Source organism: Emydura macquarii, unplaced genomic scaffold, assembly GCF_026122565.2.
Source record: "Emydura macquarii macquarii isolate MOO-44397 ecotype Brisbane River unplaced genomic scaffold, CSIRO-AGI_Emac_v2 contig_973, whole genome shotgun sequence".
NCBI classification, from domain to species: domain Eukaryota; kingdom Metazoa; phylum Chordata; order Testudines; family Chelidae; genus Emydura; species Emydura macquarii.
In genome coordinates, this window is record NW_027131110.1 from 1,705,527 (window position 1) to 1,725,241 (window position 19,715).

General features: G+C 50.9%; 2 protein-coding genes across 2 annotated transcripts in view; one reads left to right on the forward strand and one right to left on the reverse strand.

Annotated features, from left to right (window-relative positions):
• Nucleotides 1-19,715, reverse strand: part of LOC137150572 (zinc finger protein 585A-like) — a 240,549-nt gene that overhangs the window by 24,312 nt on the left and 196,522 nt on the right. The gene's annotated exons all lie outside the window — the stretch shown is intronic.
• LOC137150586 (histone H2A-like) lies at nt 2,855-4,113 on the forward strand. The gene has a single exon (XM_067544550.1). It carries the CDS (start codon nt 3,481-3,483, stop codon nt 3,928-3,930), a length of 450 nt encoding a protein of 149 aa, XP_067400651.1. The 5' UTR covers nt 2,855-3,480; the 3' UTR covers nt 3,931-4,113.

The window sequence follows — 19,715 nt, forward strand, 5'->3', positions numbered from 1 at the left end:
AGCTGTCCTAATTCCAGGAAGATCGGGGAATGGAAAGCCCTGACTGGGGTAAGGGGAGAAATGTTTTGTTTTAAAGGAGTGCCATGGCCATGGCTGGCTGTTTGGTTTAGCGAGGGACTCTTTTATAGCAGGGCACCAGCTCTGGCCTCCCGTGGCTCTGCTCCATCTTTCCCCTTAAATGCTGACTCTTCTCAATGCTCTAAAATCCACACGCTGAGCTTGGACTGCTTGGGAAGATACATGTGCAGAAGGGGAGAGAGAGTTTCCCTCAGAAGGCGAATCTCACGCAGCTCCTGAAAATTCCCCCGAGAAATAGATGGCTGTCTAATAACCAGGCTCTGGTTCACCTCCGCCCCCGTGTCTCTCGTCTTGGGGCCGACACGGCCAGCACAGCGCTGCATCCAGTCAGGTCTAGTCGCTATCGTTTCTTACACCAGGGTTTCCCAAACTTTTTTTCCCGAAGCCCCCCTGTGCAGCTGCTATAGGCACCGCGGCCCACTGTTACAACGGGTCTGTCAGGAGAGGGGCACCATAGGGCGTGGGCGGCCCCTCGCCTAGGCAGGGACGAGAGGGCAAAGGGGCCAGGCAGGTGCCACCACCAGCCCCTGCCGACCCTGCCTCAGCAGCCTGCTGAATGCCTGGAGCCTGTCACCCGGCTGCCTTGCCCGGTCACCCACCCAGCCCCCTGGCGCGCCTCACAGGCACCCCCTGCCCAGGAACGAGGGAAGGGCTCGGGGGCCGCCAGTGCCGGGCAGAGAGAGGCGCTTGGCCTGGGCCTGGCTGTTACCTTGATCGCGATGTTGTCCAGGCAGAAACAGAGCGGCACCGCCGAGCCCCAGTCGCTGGGGGCACCGTGGGGCTGATGTTCCAGTGGATCGTGGGGCGCGGCAGCTCAGAGTGGGAATGGCCGTGAACCTTCCAACCGCAACGAGAGCTGCTGCCTCTCAGGGCCAGCCCCTTCTCCTAGCCCACCGCCCGGAGCTCTGCTTCGCCCTTTGCCGCTCAGTGGGGGTCCTACAACCGCCACTCCACCAACATATACAGTGTGTGGGGCAACGCCCCCCCAGACTCCACCTATTGCAGACCACCCGGCACTGTGCTGCGGCCCACCTTTGGGCCAGGCCTCACCGTTTGGAAACCTCCGTCTGATACCACACCCATCCCCGCTGTATCTGAGCGCCTGTGTAGCAATTCCCCATCTCCTCTCTAAATGCATGTGACCCTCCTATTGTGAGCTGAGTCGTAGCTTTTCTCTGAGCCCCGGCAAGGGGCAGCATGCTGTTGTCCGGCTCCGGGAACACACTGGGCAGCTGATTGTGACTCAGAGAATCCCGGTTTGTCCCCGCGTTTCCCCTTGTTCTGGGTGTGTGGGGAAGTACCCTGTGCCAGCCCTATACCTGGCACAACATATTTCTCCCAGCACATCACCGTAGTTCTGCCATCCGTGCCGTTCTGCCCATCGCCTGTGCACAAAGGGGGTTCCTGCTCTGTGCTGCTGCCTGGGATGCAGGGATGGGGCGTGTGTACAGCCCCTTATTCCACTGCACAAGCTGGGTCACCATGTAACCCTGGAGCATCTGGGCATGTTGCGGTGTTTTTTCTCTCCCTGTTGCCGTGGTGCGTGGTTGTGGATACGCCCATGAAGTGCTTTACTGATTAAAGAAGTTGCTAGGTATTATTCGTCGGTTCCAAAGCCCGTTGGAGTTGCCAAGAGCCTTCACACGGACTCCCTCGGCCTTTGGACCCGGGCCCATGGCAGCTATTAATCTGACGTGCGCGAGCGTGTTTGGGGGTAATTCGGATCCTGGTTTTTTTTATTTTATTTTTGCTCGTTATGCTGAGTGCAATTCTGCATCTTCAAATCAATACAGTTGAGATCTGTGACACACGTTGCAGATCGCCCCAAAGTTGAGACTATAGAAGAGCAGCGGGTGCAGGGGAAATGACATTCATTGGGCTTGATTCTGCCCTCCGTTACATCAGCCTATTCTACCCCGTGGCTTAGTGAGAGAGATGCAGTACTCTGCAGGGAACATCCTCCTGACCAACTGAGTGGTCCAGAGTTCATGTCCCAAAACCGTCATCACAAAGGGCACTAACTGGAAGCCCCGTCTGACAGCCTCAGCAGAAGCTCAGCATTGCACGGGATGCTGCGAACCACTTGTTGATACCCACAACCGCTTTCTAGTGCTTTGAGAGGCAGTCTTCGCTAGCCAGGGCTGAGGCATCTTGCCCTGGGCAAATATAGACGGTGCACCCCTCCAACCTTGTACCGTTTGTGCAGAGCGCAGGCTCCAGGGCTGTCAATCTGGCACATTGCACAATGTATAAAGGTGTTTCCAGGGCCTGTTTCTGAAGATTGGGGAGGAGGGCATCAGGCAAGGTTGTGTGTGGTGTCCAGAGTGAGTGTGTGGATGGTGGATGAAGCAGACTTAGTTTCTTAGCAATGGCAGGTCTGAGGCACGTCATTTCCATGCTTCAGAGATCTGTGAGGTGGGCGAGTGTCAGTAGGATCTCCTAAACGCCAAAGAGGGAGAGGAATTGTTTAGGGTGTTATAAAGAGGTATAACAGCAGCAATGGGACAGAGTAAGAAAGGGCAGATATATGTTGAATATCAGGAAGGCTTCCTGACAGCAAGATATATCCACCTGTCTGTTTAGGTTCTGACATTGGTGCCAGTCATCGCTGTATTGGAAAGCTTCCATTGTTTCAAAGTATTGGGTACAACAGTGCAAGGGTGCAGAATAGTTTCAGAAGGGAAGTAGTGGGACATTTGAAACTAGACTGGAAAAAGTACAAGAAGAAGGGCTAGATATGACCTGACTAGATGTGAAGCAGTGTGGGTCTAGGGGTTAGAGCCCAGGGCTGGGAATTAGGAGACCCGGCTTCTTTCCTAATTCTGCCACAGTGTGACCTTGGAGAAGTTGCTTATCCTGAGTGATATTTACCCACCTTTGTAAACGCTTTGGATGACACGGGCTCTGTGCTTCGGGAGTATTTACTATTCGGTCTTTTCCATCTCTCACTTCCGTAGCTTGATGAGGAGGAGACCGTCAGCTAGGCGTGTTCAGGGAAGAGCCCCTGCTGTCTCATGTTCCAGAAGGAAGTATTTGCTAGTGGAGGACGACGTCTTTCCACCCCTCTGCACATGTGTGTAAACACGATGAGCTAATGGAATTATCCTGTAAATTAACATCCCATCACACCAGAGCTTGTCTAAAAAGACGTATGTTACTCGTCACTTCCCTTAAGAAGGTCAACAGGCTGTTAATGAAAATGACATCATAAAGAGAGGAAATATCCCCATTGGCTAATAACGGATCTTGCTTCCCATTGGTTCATACCCAACCAATCAAAATGTAAGGTTGCCGTCCTTCCTCTCCCGCACCACCCTGGTGTTGAATCCTCAATCTGAGACTCTTTAGCTCCCCTTGCTGCTTACTGCAGGGAGAGCCACTGAGCCGCAGGAATTCCCGATCATGTCTGGGCCGGGGAAGACCAGGGAGGCACCTCAGGCAAACTCCAAGTCCCACTCTTCTCGGGAGAAGCTGCACTTCCCTGTGGACCATGTAGAGAGGATGCTGCGTCAAGGGCACTGCAGCAAGCGGATCAAAGTGGGGGCACTGGTTTACCTGGCTGCGGTAATCGAGTACCTGACTGCGCGGCTCTTGGAGCTGGCCGGGGATGCCACCCGGGACAACCCGAGGAGATGTATCATGCCGCGGCATCTGCAGTTTGCCATCCGCAGTAACGAGGACCTCAATAAACTGCTGCTGGGAGGCGACGCGCTCTACCAGGGGGGAATCCTGCCCAACAGCCGGGCCATGCTGCTGAAGGCCACGCGCAGCAAATCCTCCAGGAGCAGGACTCTTCGGCTGCAGGGCAGCAGGGAAAGGCGGGATCACACCCTCCAAGAGAAACAGGAGTGACTTTGAACGTGGCCTTTCACGGCCACCCCTGAGCACTATTAAAAGATACAAACACTGCACTGCTTTTCATTGGAAGGGATGGATGCATAAAAGTGTACATGGAGAAGAGAAAAGGGGGCGCTGCAGGGATGTAACCAGGCCAGGGCGGCATGACGTCCTGAGTTCTAATCCCGGCTTTGCAGTGGGGTCTTGAGCAAGTCCCCTAATCTCTGTGTGTCTCAGCTTCCCTCGCTGTAAAATGGGGAAATCAATATTTACCTACCTTGGGCTAGTCAATATCTCCACAGTGCTTTGCAGACAAAGGGCCGAATCCCTCTCTCATTGAAGACAGTGGGAGTTTTACCACTGGCTGTGACGGACCAGAATTTGGACCGTGCAGTGTTAGGTGCTGTATGGATAAGTGGCGAGAAAAGCTGTGGTTGTCAGCAGTGTATTTTGCTCTCTGTCTTTTGTGATAGGCTGGTGACCTGATGGTTCCTCCCAGGAGAGCAGCTGAATTTGCACTAAAGTGGTGGAAAGGGAAAAGGCAGGAGAACAACTTACAACGGGGCACGGAAGGCCTGGCCGGGGAGGAGCGATGAAATAATGTTCGATTGGTTGGTTTGAAACCAGTCTTAAAATGTTGTGTTAATAACGTAGGGCCAGCTCCTCAGCTGCTGTTGATCAGCAGAGTGCGAGGATTCAGCGGAGGAGCCTTGCTGATTGACACCAGTTGAGATTCGTGTTTTTTCATGCTGCTGTGTTATTCGGTTGCTCTGCCAGGCCTCCCCCTCCATCAGCAAGCCTCTGCTGCTTTGAAAACTTCCCTTAGAGCTTCACTTCCTCCAACGACTGTCGGTCCCAAATCTTCCCTGGTGCAGCTGCAGTTTCACTGAAGACAGGGGCATCAGCCCAGGGATGTTCTTTGGACTGCTAACCCCTAGGTCTTCCTGCTCTGTATCCTGATGATGGGAGCAAAACCAGAAAGGAGGGGCGGGGGGTGGATAGAGAAATGCAAAACCTCACATATATCAGAACTACCGAATCCAGGCCTAAAACTGTCTTGGATGCAAAGTCGGACTGTAGGGCAGATTGCAGGGCTGCAGATTGCAGGGATGTTCAGCATCCCCAGCTTTTCCCTGCAATCTGCGGCGCACCCTGGCCCTACGGTTCGACTTTGCATCCAAGACTTCGTATCTCTCTTCCCCAGCTGAGAAAATCACCCAACTCTTGCCTCACACCAGAACACCTTGCCGACCCCACCTCCCTGCAGGGAGTCCCTCAATGCGAAGCTCGTTCCTCTCTGCTTCCTGGCCGGCCCAACGTAGTCACTGCCTGCTGGTTCCCAGCCTAAAGGAACGCTCGGAGTCTGGCATCACGGAGGCTGGGCCGGGCAGTGGTAAAGGGCAAGGCAGGTGGGTGGGATCCTGCTGGGGATGGAGGTTTTGCTGAGACTCCCACCCCCATTTCCCATCAGCCAGAAATCCTCTCCCTCCCTGTCCCAGCATGGCAGCCCCAGCCTCCTCAACTCTTCCAACCATTTCCCCGGTGCCAGCCAGCTGGAATTAGCTCCTTCCCTAGGGTTATTGATCTGATCTGTGGATGCTGGTGAGTGACAGCAATGCTCCGGCTGATATCCAGGTATTTCACGAGGCAGGCCAGCCAATAGCCAGGTCCATGTATAACCCTCCCCTGGAGAAGTTTGTTCCTGCAGCTCTGCTCTGGGTCCCTCTGTGACGGGTCAAGTCACTTCCGTTCTATTTCCATTTTCCCTCCGTGAACACTGGCACTAACTTACCGCACAGGTAGCTGAGCGGGATGCGCTTTGTCCAATGCATGGGAGGAGGCAAAGCGTTAAAGAGCTTTAGCAACAAAGCAAGTGCCGCTGTCCTGACTGGAGGGAAGAGGACGTCCGAGAACTTGACCCGGCAGCTGCAGAAGAGTTCAATGTTGACTGCTATTCAGCTCTCACTTTCTTGCTGGACATTTGGTTTCGTTCCAGCACGAGGCTGTAGCCCGACGTCGCTGAGTGGAAAGCCTGGAAATGTGTTTCCCGTGGAGGTTTAGAGTGTGTCTGTCATTGGCAGGTCCCTGTCGGCTGCTGTAACCCTCCGACAGCACCAGCCAAGAACTGAAGAAAGCCGCGTGTGGCTGGACGGCTTGTCTCACCACTAGAAGCTGATCCAATAAAAGCTATCACTTCACGAGCCGCGTCTCTCTGCTATCCTGGAACTGACCCGGCTACCACACCACTGCAGCGAGGCGGTTCTGTTCTGTATACAGGGCGGCGCTGGGAGAGCGGGTCTTGGGGGGGCTATAGCCACCCCTACATGTGCCTTAGTCCCTCCCGTAGCCACCCCCCCAGGGTGGAGTGCCCGGCTAGCTGTTGCCGCTCTCCAGCTACCCGGCTCTTGCCGCTGTGGCTGTCCCCTTCTTTGGGAAGCTTCTCCATGGCTGGTGCAGCGCTGGGGGAGTTCGCCTGATGCTAGAGAGGGCCGTGCCCCAGTGGGTCTCCACTGAGCTGGGGCAGGGGGGCAGGGAGCCTGTCTGGGCTGGGAGCATGAGCTACGGCTGTGGCTGTACTGAACAAGCATTAGAGACAGCGTGCTGCACACTCACGCGGGCACACACTGCCTCCCACATTCCCCTCACACTCTCTCTCACACTTGTGGTGTTGTTGTTGTTGTGACCCCTTGGAGCTCCCTGTCAAAATGCACGGTGCACGTATCGTCTGTCGGTTTATTCTTTCAGAGTTCGCTAAGAAGGGAAGTGCTGCTGGTTTAGTTTTTTGACTGGTCTGGGCCTTCCAGGACTTCTCTTCTGCTTACACTGAATTCTTTGAATAGTGAGTTCTAAAATGCCTACCCAGTCCTGGCTGGAGTCATTGTCGTTATTACTTTTATTACCAGACTGTGGTTTGCCGTTCATTATTTAAGTGGTACATTCAAATAATAGTGTCCTCCTAGACTGTATCCTAGTATCCTCCTTGTGCTCATCTTAGCAGGGCCAGTTAAAAAAAAATAGCTAAACGCAACTTTCGAGACTGTGCAGATGGTCACTTATTTTCCAATTGTATTTTTAATTATGTCTGTAAAATGTCTTTACATTCCTACAAAAATAAATGCGGTTCTAAGTCTGATACTAATAGCAAAGATGGAGTCAAAGGTTAGTGAGTCACATACATGATTGTGATCAGTAAACAAATGCCAGAATAATTAGAAAAATAAATCCCCAGTCCTAATAAAAGAGAGAAAAATCACCTCTCTTAAAATGAAGTAAATACATTTTTAGTGGAGTGAAAACCAATTGACTGAACTAGAGTGGATAATGGCAGTGACACAGACTGTGTCCGTTAGGGAAAGTAAGTAGGTTTTAAGCAGATTTTATTTATCGCCACCAAAGAGAGCGGGAAGTAGCAAACTTGTTTCTGATATCTGTGTTAAGGCTCCAAGGCTGACACCTCACGGTTTGGGGTTGGGAGTATCTTGTTGTATTATCTCCTGCTTGTTCTAAACTTGCAGAGAAACTTAGAATGTGGCTGTAACTGATGCTTGTATATATTTCTGCCTTTCTTTAGGTAGGAATTGGATACAATGCTCCTGTCAGTTGATTTCTAAGTTACCTGCAAAAAAACCCGAGCATTTTCAGTGTGGGCATGTTAGGAAGGGACTGAGAGGAGGCTGCTGCTGGCTGAAGAGACGGGGCAGGGAGAAGTGAGTTGACGCACTCATTTCCTTGCTTTTTAAAAAATAATCAAGATTCCTTACTGTTTGGGTTTTTAAAAATCTTTTAAATAGTAATTTTAATGAATATAAGAACAGGCTGCACGGTAACACCCTCTGTCTAGGGCTGGGGCGGGGTCACAGGAGCAGAGGAGAGACGGGAAGAAAATGACTTGCTACCAGAATGCGGCACCTCTAGGAATGGTCTCTGTTCCTACCACAGCCGCCTGCTTCCCCCACGGGGCTCAGAGAGGGTGGTTCAGGTTTTATGTGCTTAAAAAATAACCTCTATTCCCTTCAGAGTTAGTTGCAACAGTAATAACACCAAAACCCTTATGTCCTTCGCAGCCTGTCTGATGAACCAAAACAAAAAGTTGTGGATCTTTCTCTATAGTGCCAAGCTCATTAAAGCCAGCCGTGTTCGCACCGGATGTACAATAATCGTGGGAGATCGCGATGCTCCCCCTTTCGCATTCTCCACCATAAGTTTGGCCAATAACATAGTGCACAAAAAAAGCAATTTCTGTTTCTGTTTTCTCTTCCTCCCCAACCTGTTGTTCTAACCTTTTCTCCTATTGTTTTCCCTCTCTAAGTATCTCCCTGAGGGGGTCCAACTGGCTTTGCGCCCCTGGAGCTGCCACTTTCCACTTTTCAGCCTCTTTTTCCATGTGGGTAAGTTTTTCGTGCCGGGAGGCATTTTCCTCTTGGCAAGATGCCAAGGGGGCGTGTGAATCCCTGCACGCCTCCCACAAGAGCGAAACTGCGGCTGCATCTCTTTTAGTCGGAGTAGGCGTGTACAGGAGCATGTACCGCACAAGCCTATCTTCCAAATCTTCCACTAGGCTGGCCGAGCAGCGCATGAAAGGACTGCTCATTATATCACACCAGTTCACAGAACTTCCTGGGTATGAATGTGTGTGTGACTGTGACTGCACTTTGCTGTTCTTACATGTACAATAAACGCGGAGTGTTGCCTTGTCCCCCTGAACAAGATCCTGCTCGTCTTTTCTTTTACAGGTATAACATTTTGGTGGAGAATTGTGAAAGGGGGAAGCATAGCGGTATCCCACGATTGTGGTAAAACCGGTGTGCACACCGCCGGCTTTCGTAAGCCCGGCACTATCGAAAAAGATCTAAAATTTCTTTTTTTTCCAGTTAACCAGACAGACGCTGAAGGGTACATGAGTTTGTCTACCCTGACTCTGAAGGTTATAGAAATCTGGGTGTCGTCATTGTTGTAACCAGCTTAACCAGACAGACTCTGAAGGATAGAGGTGTTTGTCCACCTTAACTCCGAAGGACATAGGAATTTTGGTGGTGTTGCTGTTGTAAACTCTGAAGAATATGGGAGTTACTGTTTTAGTGCGTAACATTGTTTAAAAACTCTGAAGGATATAGGAACTTTGGCAATTCTGTGTCTCTGTTAAACTCTGAAGGATATAGGCGTTTTTACAAATACTGCTTCTCTGTTAAACCTTGAAGGACCTAGGAGTTTGCAGTAAACTGATTCAAGAAACGTGTTTAGGAGAAGGCAGTTCAGAGATGCCCCTAGAGAGGGTCAGAAAACACAACAAACGCTACCCTTTGTTCAAGAAATTACACCTTTTAAGCAGATTTTGCAAATGTTCAGGCACAGCCCCTGGACCCCAGAGCCGGAATGGGGCTGGGGTGTGGGTGTCCAGATGATCTGGCCCCCAGAGCCCCACTTCCAGATTTGTTGTTGCTTTCTATATGTGGTACTCGGTGTGTTGGTCACCGGTGTTTATCAGTGTAGGCTGCGTGCGTGTGTCCCTGTGTAGATGCTGTCCCAGCTCTGGCCAGGAAACTGAGACGGCTCTCACGATCGAATGAGTTGACACGACCACGGATTAGCTGAGTAACGAAGGCGCCCAAGCCAGGTTTATTGCGTGCAGCACATTGAGAAATGACTTACAGAGTATCTCTGGGTCAGTTTCATATTGGCGGCGTTACAATGGTCTCGGCCCAATGGCGGGACTTTCCGTTATCCCCTAGACTGGACACCGGTATTCCCTCCGACACCCTCTTTTATACACTGTTACATACACTTTCGGTCTACCCCCTTTCACGTAGATAGTTGCCACCCTCCTGACGTAGTCTAATACCACCTTTTTCCGTTGATTGGCTGATTTGGGCACCGCCACTCCATGTATCATTTCTACCCATCTAAGTGTTATTTCAGAGAGTTAGTATCTTGGTACCTCTTATACCCACTACATATTTTAGTAATATTTTGGCAGTCTTACAACCTTGCAGAATCAGCACTTTCCTGTACCAGTCTCAGTTAACTGGAGTGACCCCTTATACTTCTGTTCACTCGGCTTTTTCCATTTAGGCCTTAGCCTCTTTTACAGGCCTTAAGCTCTCACTTCTTACTACACTATACTTTTCTTGCCTTAGGTTTTCCTTCTTCCTCTGCTGCTGCTGCTGCTTTTTCTCTCCCCCTTCCTCTGCCATTTTGTGTTTGAAAAGTTAAGCGTTAAAGCCCCGGTGGGAATGTTAGGGAATGCTGGTGCTGTTAGCCTTTATTTTAAAATGATCTCACAGGGTTAATCGGTTGCTTTTTACTCTTTACCCTTTGCCCTTCTGGGGGATTCAGTGGTTTAATTTCACCACGTGGAATCACATTCCGACAATCCCGGTATATGATGATACACAATATGGACCAATTGATCTAAATACCTTACAAGTCTGGGTAAATGTTACGCCCAGCGATCATGCTTGTGTATTTGAAGTGAGCACACTTCCTGGACCGGTAATAGACTACAGTCATCATCATCACCCCGTCCTCCCTGGCTACCAGACATTTCCACCCTTTAAACCGGGACCCAGGCAGTACCAGCATGGGTAAATGAAACTATATTGGTAGGAAACGTAACAGTTCTGCTTCTAAATGTCCTGCGTGGTTTAGATCCCTACAACGGTAGTGGTCCTTCCCCCGTCAGTGACAGAGCATAACAGATACTTTATTGGGGGTCTAGGCGTAGGAACGGGCATTTTAAACTCAGCAGACCTAGGCGCGCTGAAGAACACGGCTAGTGTGGTGGAAGCGTTGCATCACGCTATTGTACAGGGACAAGGACACCAGATCGCTGAACTGGTACAAACTGGGAGAGATACAATAAACTTGCAGTGGCCCACTAGGGAACATGTAAATTAGGCATTCTGGGTTTAATATGCTCCCACGAGGGCTATAGCAAACAAAACAGCGTCAGCCGCGTGGTGTTCAGAACAACCGTTATTAGCCATTGTGTTAGCAGAGAGGGAGATGGATGGGGTACGAGCTAGAGATATGACAGTCTCAGCTCCTCTGTTAACAAAACAGAAGGACAATCTCTTTATTTCGTATGTTCCCAGATGGTATAATGCCCTGGAGTTCAGTGTATGCCCATCGATTCTTACAGGACACATGACTATACAGGCAATATAGGTCTAGCCACACAGTCATAGAGCCACCCTGCGGCCATTCAGAGCCCTTCCAGTTCTCCAGGGCAGACATATTTGGGCCCCTCGATTGCCAGGGATGTATGTGAATGACCAAGGGGAAATTATAGACCACCGCTTCTGTTCAAGGTGGACCACGCAGCAATGGATTTGTCCACCCTGCCAATATTAGAAGAGCCCTGTTCACTACAGCGTAAGACTTTGCAACTTGTTATTGGGTGAACTAGGTAATAGCACCACTAAATTGTATTATGACAGGAAAAGTTGTGTTTGTGTCATTGGGTTAGAGGAGACTTTCGGGCAAGGGAGAGAGAGTTCAGAACCGCAGTGCAACAGTGTAGGTGCAGTGTGACTATGTTAATGTTGGGGAAATGGTTTATGATTGTTTATGTGTTGTAAATAGGTTTAAATAGTCCTTTGCTAATAAATAAGAGGGCGACCAGGCCAGACTCCATATTGGATCTCAAATCCAAAATGGAGTCAGATAACAGAGATAACAGAAGACATTGATGCTTGGCGGGATGCCAGCAAGACAAATCTGCCTGGAGACAAGGTAAAAAGGCGGGAAGCCTATAATGTAGAGTGCTGTGTGCACAAAATTGGTGCCGTGTGCATCAGATTGATGCCGTGTGCACCACCCAAAAAGCGGGAAAGATCCCGGCCCATGATTGGCTGATAAAGAAACAAACCAAGCTGATTTAAGGCAGTCAGTGCCACAATTCGGGGCTGTCTGAGTGACAGTGTGGAGAGGGTACGTTTGGTTTGTGCGGGCATCATGATTCGAGGACGAGAAGTAGATGACTGCGGACCAGGCCGAGAAGCAGACGACTGCGGACCTGGAGCCGAAGTAGACGAATAAGACCAGATCGTGAACAGCGCTCCGTGGACGGAGTGAAGATCGATCGTAAATATCTAAAGACTGAGGGGACCCAGGGTTTGTGGTACCCGTTGTGGGACTTGGGGTTCACCCCCATTACTTGTATTCTTAACTTCAGTGGTTTTTGTGTTGTTATTTGTCACCGCAATAAATTACCCTTTGATTGGATACCAGCGGTGTGATTTGCAGTCTGTCCCCGGTGATAGATCCGGAAGCCAGGGTAAAGAACTTTCCCTGTAACATTAAGAGCTCCCACACTAACGTATTATTTCCCAACCCATGAGGACAAAAGAATTGACACACTAGACACAGGTAACGTTCTGCATAGCATCAAAGAGCATCGGTGCATGCCCGACAGAGTCCCCGCTCTCCCCATTGCCTGGCTTCCCTGGCCCGGTAGCCGCCACGATCAGCATACACCAGCAACGACCTCAAGCCACGATCTCCAGCAATGATCAGGACTGGTAACTATACCTGACCAACTGCAGAACATTTGGGGGGGGGGGTCGGTAGGTAGGCACTAGATATTAGCTATTAACATAGTTGTGTTTTCTCATAATAAACGTGACATGCTGCCTTGTCCCCTAAAAAGATCTCGTGTATTTCTATTCGCATAACACAGGGGCTGGTTGATGTTCATGTGCCCTGCAGCATTTTCCCCACAGTGTCCAGTGATGGGGGCTTGTCTGGACTCCTGCTTTCTGCAGCTGTGTCTTTCAGGGAGGTTGTGGGGGTTGATGAGTGGGTCTCTGTTCTTACCCACCCTAAGGGGTGGGGTGGGGAGTGTTAGTCAGCTGCTCTCCGGGTGTGGCTGTCCCCTTCCCATGGAGCCCATTTGTCTCAGAGACCGGCCTGTTACTGGCATTCCTCCAGCCTGCCCAGAGAGGCCTGGACTGGGGGGCGCCTCCGAGCCGAGGAAGCAGAGGAAAGCTGCTGTATTCATTTAGATGGAATAAATGGGCCCCAGGTGTTAACGTGACCGAGGCGCTGTCCAAGATTAAGCAAGGGGTGGGGTTTTGGTGCACGGAGTCTTGGCAGACACCCCCCGGAAAACCCTTTGAGCCTTTCATGAAGGATACAGAAAAGAAGGAAAATTGGTTCAAGCATCTGAGCTGTGAAGGAGTGAATATGGCTTTTATTGGAACAACGATCCTTCTTTCCTCTAGCTGGGGAGAGCTTTTAAAAGGACCCCCTGCCCGTTTGACAGCCCCTTAGACAGTATCGGAGATGGTAACAACTTGCCTCTTGGGGGAAGAGAAGTTAGTTGAGAGGGGCTGGAGCTGTCGACTTGAAGTCCAATCCTGTTTCATCACCGATGGTGATGGGGATTCAGCCGGAGCCAGGAGAGGTGGTGATGTCATCTGGGTCCCTGGCCCTGGCCCGGTCTGGTCAGGACATCTCTCAGGATTAGGATGAAGAAGGCCTGGGCTCCCAGGACATGGTGGGGGTGGCAGCCCTGATGGTGGGGCTCATTCCAGGACCCCGTTTTTCTCACCAAAGCTCGATCTTTAAGGACCCCAAGAGGGAATGCTGGGTGGAACAGCCCCTCCCCTCCCCTCATCATTTTGTCCACTGGTTAGGCCTAGTTTCTGACACACCCATTTTGGTTGGCTGATTTCTGCTCCCACGCATCTCTTGTTTGCCCAGCCTGAGTACAAAAAAACCAAGGCAGCAGGAAGAAAGCATTAGTAGAGGTTAAAACCAGGAGCTGCAAGAGCAGACACCAAGTCCAGGAGCTAGTGCCGGGGTTCCGGAGTTGTCCCAGCACTGCTCTGTAATTAAAACTTGCTGAAATGACAAGAGCGGTGGTTGCCATTACGCACCTGGGCAGGCGCTTCTGGGGCTCTCTCTCTCTCCTCTGACCCCAAGCACGTGACTCATCCCCTGGTTCAATCCGCAATCAAATGCCAGGTTTGGAGGCTGCACAGCCTGTCAGGGCGAAGAGGATGGTGCGGTGATAACAGACTTCCATGGACAGCTCAGCCCCAAAAAAACTGGATCTGACAGTTACACTGTGCCTGGATACGGATCCCTTCCACATGCAGCTGCTTCTGGGGTGGAACATGATGCCAGTTTGGCAGAGGGAAGGGTGCTACCACCAAGATTTTCACTCTGCACCCACAGCAGGATATTCTTAGAGGCCTCCTGTCCATGTTTTAAGGAGCCATGTTTGTGTAACCAGCTGTTCAGTGCATGTTACATGTCCCCACCCACAGAGGAAGGGGTATTGTATCTCACCGACAAGGCCTGGCCTTTCGCTGGAATTCAGGCTTTTCGCTCTGGAGGGCTGCGGTGGCAGTTGTCACACTTAGTTTGTGTGATCTTATGGGATCACAGCACATTCGTTTTTAGTTGGGGTAAAAATATTCATGACACTTCCCTGAGGGAAGCAGAGGCAAAGGCTGAAAGATGAGGCAGGTGTCAGATGGGAATTGCAACAGCCAAGGAAATGTGTGACATATGTAAAAAATGTGTGAAAATACCAAGGGTTCCCAAGAATAACTAACTTTACCGCTGTTTTTGCTTGGACACCCTTTATACAGCTGCAGTGAAATTGATTTTACAACCATTCTTACCCAGGGAAATCTGATTTACATAGTTCTTCCTCATCACATCCTGATCTGCTAAAACTGACCACGCTTCTGGGGAGAAATAGACAGCGACATTATCCAACGTCACCGGGACCTGACACCCCCAAACAGAACACATTCACAGTGTCTTTTGTGCTCATCATTTCCTGACCCAGGCACGCTGGGAGGGAAGTGGGGGTGATGAGCGGTGTGTAAAATGCTGGTCTCTAGATCTGAGTAAATAGTTAATTTTTGGTGTGGAGGCCACAAGGAAAAATCGGGGGGGGGGGGGGGGGGAAATCCCTTTAGTTTCTAACCAAAATTGAATGTTTCTGATTTTTCCTTGATCAAATGAAAAACCAAAAAATATTCATTCAGGTAGATTCAAAACAACATTTCCAAAATGCAACATTGATTTCAAAATGATTTCAACATTTGTTTTCTGCTTTTTTCCTCCCCAGCTAAAACCCTTCACCACTCCTCAAAATGCATTTTTTGGCAAATTTACTATTCACTGAAGGACTTTGGCCCAGCTCTACGAGCCACATCAGGCTATTTTACATGTAAAATTTATCCTTTGCTTTTCTCACCTAGCAAGGATTATTCTGTACCTTAACTCTGACAACTGCTCCCAAGCCTTTGCAACTGACATCTGCTCAGGCTTGGAGGGTGGAGGAGAGAGTCCAGATCTGAGCATATTTTGCTCTGGGCAGGGAGATGTTGCACCATACGAAATGCTGCAGAAGTATCTCTCTCGCTTATTAGCAATTATATACATTGGGGTAGCGTCTAGAGGCTTTGATCAGGGCCCTATTGTTTTGGGTTTGCCCACCGACAGAACGAAAGGATAATGAACTTCTTTCACATGGGTTTATCTGAGGAGTCTACAGATCTGTGAGTGTTAACAAGCAAACATTCCCTGGAGCAGAAATTCTAGGGTCCTTTATTGTAACATTTGCACCAAATTCCATCAGATTGTGCTGTGAAACCCCAGACTGGGACCAGAGCACAGGATTCGATCTCAGCACCACAGTGTTACTGTAAGGAGCGGAAGAATATTGTAATGCAAGGTCAGCTTAGTATGGCAAGAGCTAGGCCCTAGAAGTGGCAGCAGGCTTATGAGCCAGAGTTAGGCCTCTCAGGAGCCAGACTTGTAAGGGATAAGAGGAACTGTCTCTGGATCTGGAAATACCTTTGAGATGAATATAGAAGCCAGCTGACCATAGGGTCAGCAGAAAATTAGCAGCTCCAGCAGCAAAATCAGCAACTTTAGTGATAAACAATTGACATCACCTTATTGCAAAAAGCCCTTAGCTAATGGCCAATAAACTAATGAAAAACAAGTGTTCGGGCCCAATCCCCATGTGGGTTGAGATACACGTCACCTGTTGCTGGGTAAAGCTTATTGTAAGGCTTTAAGAAAAGGAGTATATTGGAAGTTCCCAGGACCCGCCCTGCTGAGACTCTCTGGGGATCTGTTGAGGCGCTAGCGGATGCCTCGGGTGGGCCGGTTTCCTGGTTGCAACTCGCTTCATAGGGCGAAGCATGGGTCTCCTTGCCCTCGTGCTGGTAAGTGCCTGGATCCCTGACTTGCACTCCTAGCAGCTTAGCAGCAGCCCCAAATCTGTAACTGAAGTGCTGCGTGAATAAACTGCTGTTTGGGCACTTCCCGTCCGCCTGTCTCTTCACCACTGAGCTCTAAAAATAGGAACCGCTCCGTCCCCGCGGAGCACAGTTCCATTTCAATAGGCACCCGTGGTTTGTGGGTGGGGGAGGGCTGGGATTTGGGGCTGGATGGCAGCGGGTGGTTCTGGGGGCAGAAATGGGATTTCTTGTTGTTCCTAGTGGAGAGCAATGGAGAGACGAGCCCCTGCACCTCTGCCGTCCATGCAGAGCCCTGGCACTGCAGGCAGCACTGCGCTCTTGGGCGAGGACAAGGCTGAAATGATGTCTGGCCACTTTCAACACCCTCTTCCAGTAACTCACTCCAAAGCAGCTGCTCCGTCTCCATCCAACCAGCGACTGGCTGCTGAGCTGTGGTTGGCACTCCCCCTTCCCTCCTGTTGTTTAAAGGAGCCTGCTATAAACCATCAGGTGCAGGAGGTGGGAGAAGGGCTCGAGGAAGCAGCCTTCGAAGCTGAGCAGCGGAGTCCTTCCTTCCAACCTTCCCTTGCAGCCGGGAGAGGACGCGGACTGCTCCTCTGCCCTCTGCTCCACAGAACCCAAACCGGCAGCCTTACCAGCCCGCGGTGGTCCACCGGGGCATGGCGCGCCCTGTCCGCGGAGGGCAGCCTTCGCTGTAGGGTGCAGGGGAAACTAGGCTGGTGATCAATCGAGCCAGCCCCACTGTTCATTGTGACTCAGCTGCACACATTTGGCTGTTCTTTATCTGTTTGCAAACTGGGACCCTGCTCTGTCCCCCACAGCGACCAGGAGTCATGGGCTCGCGCAGCGGAAGCATCCCACTGGAGCAGGAGACGTTTTGGCAAGTTTATGGTTGTGTCAGACCATAGAGGGCTTCACTGACTCCTGCCTTGTACTGCCATCTCCACCTGCACAAAGCAGGTGTGCAAAGTTCTTCCACTCACTCCAGAGTGGCCGTGTTGTACAGCCGCCGTGTGCAGGGTAAGTGACTACAACAAGGTGCACAGCCGGGGACTGACCGGCCTGTAGACTGAGGAACAGCTGGCATACCATGGGCAGGAAAAACCTGCAAGGAGTCATTGTCCTGTCCCACAGCAACAACAGTGTGAAGTAGTGCCTGGGTTAAACATGACCCTCAACAAACCCCTGGGTAACTGAGCCATGAAACGACCTCTGAGGGCACGCAGACATGCACCAAAGTGCTGTACACGGAAAGAATTTCAGAGTAGCTACGCACGTGCTCAGACTGGCCTTTTGCCCAACAGCAGGTGTAACATACACTAAGGCTAATGTGCAGCTTCTGCTAGCACGGGGCCTGCTCCTGTTCGATTCCCCCGCGGGGAGAGTCTTTCCCCCAACTTCCCTAGGAGCTGGAAGAGGCCTATGAAAGTTCACAATTCAACCTCTGGGGAAGTAGGCAGAACTCCATTGCAGTCAATGATGCTCTGCCTGCTGGTGCCAGGAATTCATTTGTAACACAATAGCTAAGGCCCCAAATAAAGAGAAACTGGAGGGGAAGATACGTGCTGATTTCTGAGTGAAGCTTTTCACCTTACCTACATTTTTGTTCGTCTCTTCTGCTTGAATTCTGGGTGAGACAGGCGACCTCAGGACTCCCCTACACCCATCCCTCATGCCCAAGATTGTGCTCGGGCTTCTCTCCTGCTTTATGTAATACTGGATTTCCAAAGGAAACGTCTCTCCCATTTGACATTGCCCCTTTTCCTGTGTGGATTCCCTAGTGCAACACAAGAACCACTTTACAACAGAATTTTTCCCCCTCACACTGAGAAAGATTCTCCTGTGGATTGCCTGGTATTCTACCTGACTGACCAGCCAATGGAAGCTTTCTCCTGTATTAACATCCATTTAGATAGGCTCCCTCCTCTGTGGATTATTCCTGGCGCGTTACAGAATTTGGCTTCCAGTGAAAGTTCATCCCCCGTGCCCAAGTTCAGTGAGTTTCTATTCAGCTAGTCCGTGTCAGGCCTGGCTTCTCCTGAAACGTTCCTACCACTCTGTGCATTTAGCTTGTGGGCTCTGTTATTTTACACGACCTGACCTCTGGCTAACGCATTTCCCACCCACAGCACATCTCCGTGGTCCCTCTCCAGGGTGGATTCTCTGAGGGGCATTGCCTGACTTCTGAATACAGCTTTTCCCACACCCACTGCATTGGAACAGTCTCTTCCTCTTCCCGCTATCATCGGCACCCTCTCCCAGGTGCGGGGTACATGCTGACTCTCCAGAGGCAGGCTCTTACAGCCACCTGTCTGTCTGCTTCCTGACCCTCTGGCTGCCCCGCTGCACCCTCGGGCCTGATTCCTGGCCCTGGGCACAGGGATGGGGTCCCTTTCACAGCTATGGAAGCCATTCTCAGGCGATTCCTCCAAGTCCTTTTCCCCCTTTGATTTGCTCCTTAGGCCGTTCCTCTGCTGGAAGGAAAAGGGAGTCCAGTCAGACCTTGCTTGCAATATGTTTGTGAGGAAGGAAACGGCCTCCAGCCGCTTTCATCCCTGACCTCAGGGATTGCTGATGTCCTTCACTGATTGATCACAGCAGAAGCTGGATCTTGGAGAAACAAATGGAGTGAATCCGCGGTCCAGAGAGGGCAGAAGCAGCCTCGCTGTGTGTGACAACCTGCCCCGCAGCGGGATGGGAACGGGCAGTAATAGGCACCCTGATACCCTGTGATGAGAGCAGCAGGAGAACCCAGCTAGACGAGAAGGACACAAGGCATAAATCCCATTCTGCTGTGACACCATCCCGAGATGCAGGCAGCCACGCTGAGGGGAGTGGACCTGACACCGGCCCAGACTCCTTTACACTTGCTCCCCAGTTTAGACTGCCTTACACTCACGTCCATTTGCCTGTAGGTGCCTCTCACGTCCCCTCACCTGGCCCTCCGAGCGCAGGAGGGAGCTCCCTTCCCCCACCGATGATGAGAGTGCTTCGTGTCAGCACCCAGCCGGGCAGATGGCTCTATATTCAGAGCCCCTCTGATCCATGGTACGGCTCTTCCCTTATCAGTGGAACGGCAGGCCTGACAGCTGTGTAGGGGCAGAGAACAATGGGGCAGGAATAACTGAGAAGGCTTTCCACTGAGGCAGGAAGAATTGGATCCAAAGAGCTTTACAGACCGTTGGAGAAATACTGCGCTGACCTGGCAAGACCAGTGGCTTCAGGGGATGAGCCAGTGCAGAATTTGCCCTTCTGTGGGTAGCTAGCAAAGTTGCCACACCTTCCACTGAAATGCAGACACCTCTGGGGTGGAAGTTGGTGCATTTTTACCAGCCCTAAGAACATCTTCACTCTCATTTCCTGCGGCACTCCCTAAACTCCACCAAATCTTCTCCCTCAGCCTCTTCTCCCACACACTGTACACCTCTCTTGGTCTGTTGGCCTGTGTCTTACCTGGTTATATTTAGACCGCCAGGTTTCTGTGCAAGGGATTGTGGCTTCATCTCTGCTTGTGAAGCTCTGAGTCCATAAATGGAGGTGCATGATTGATTTCTACTATAATAACCCAGA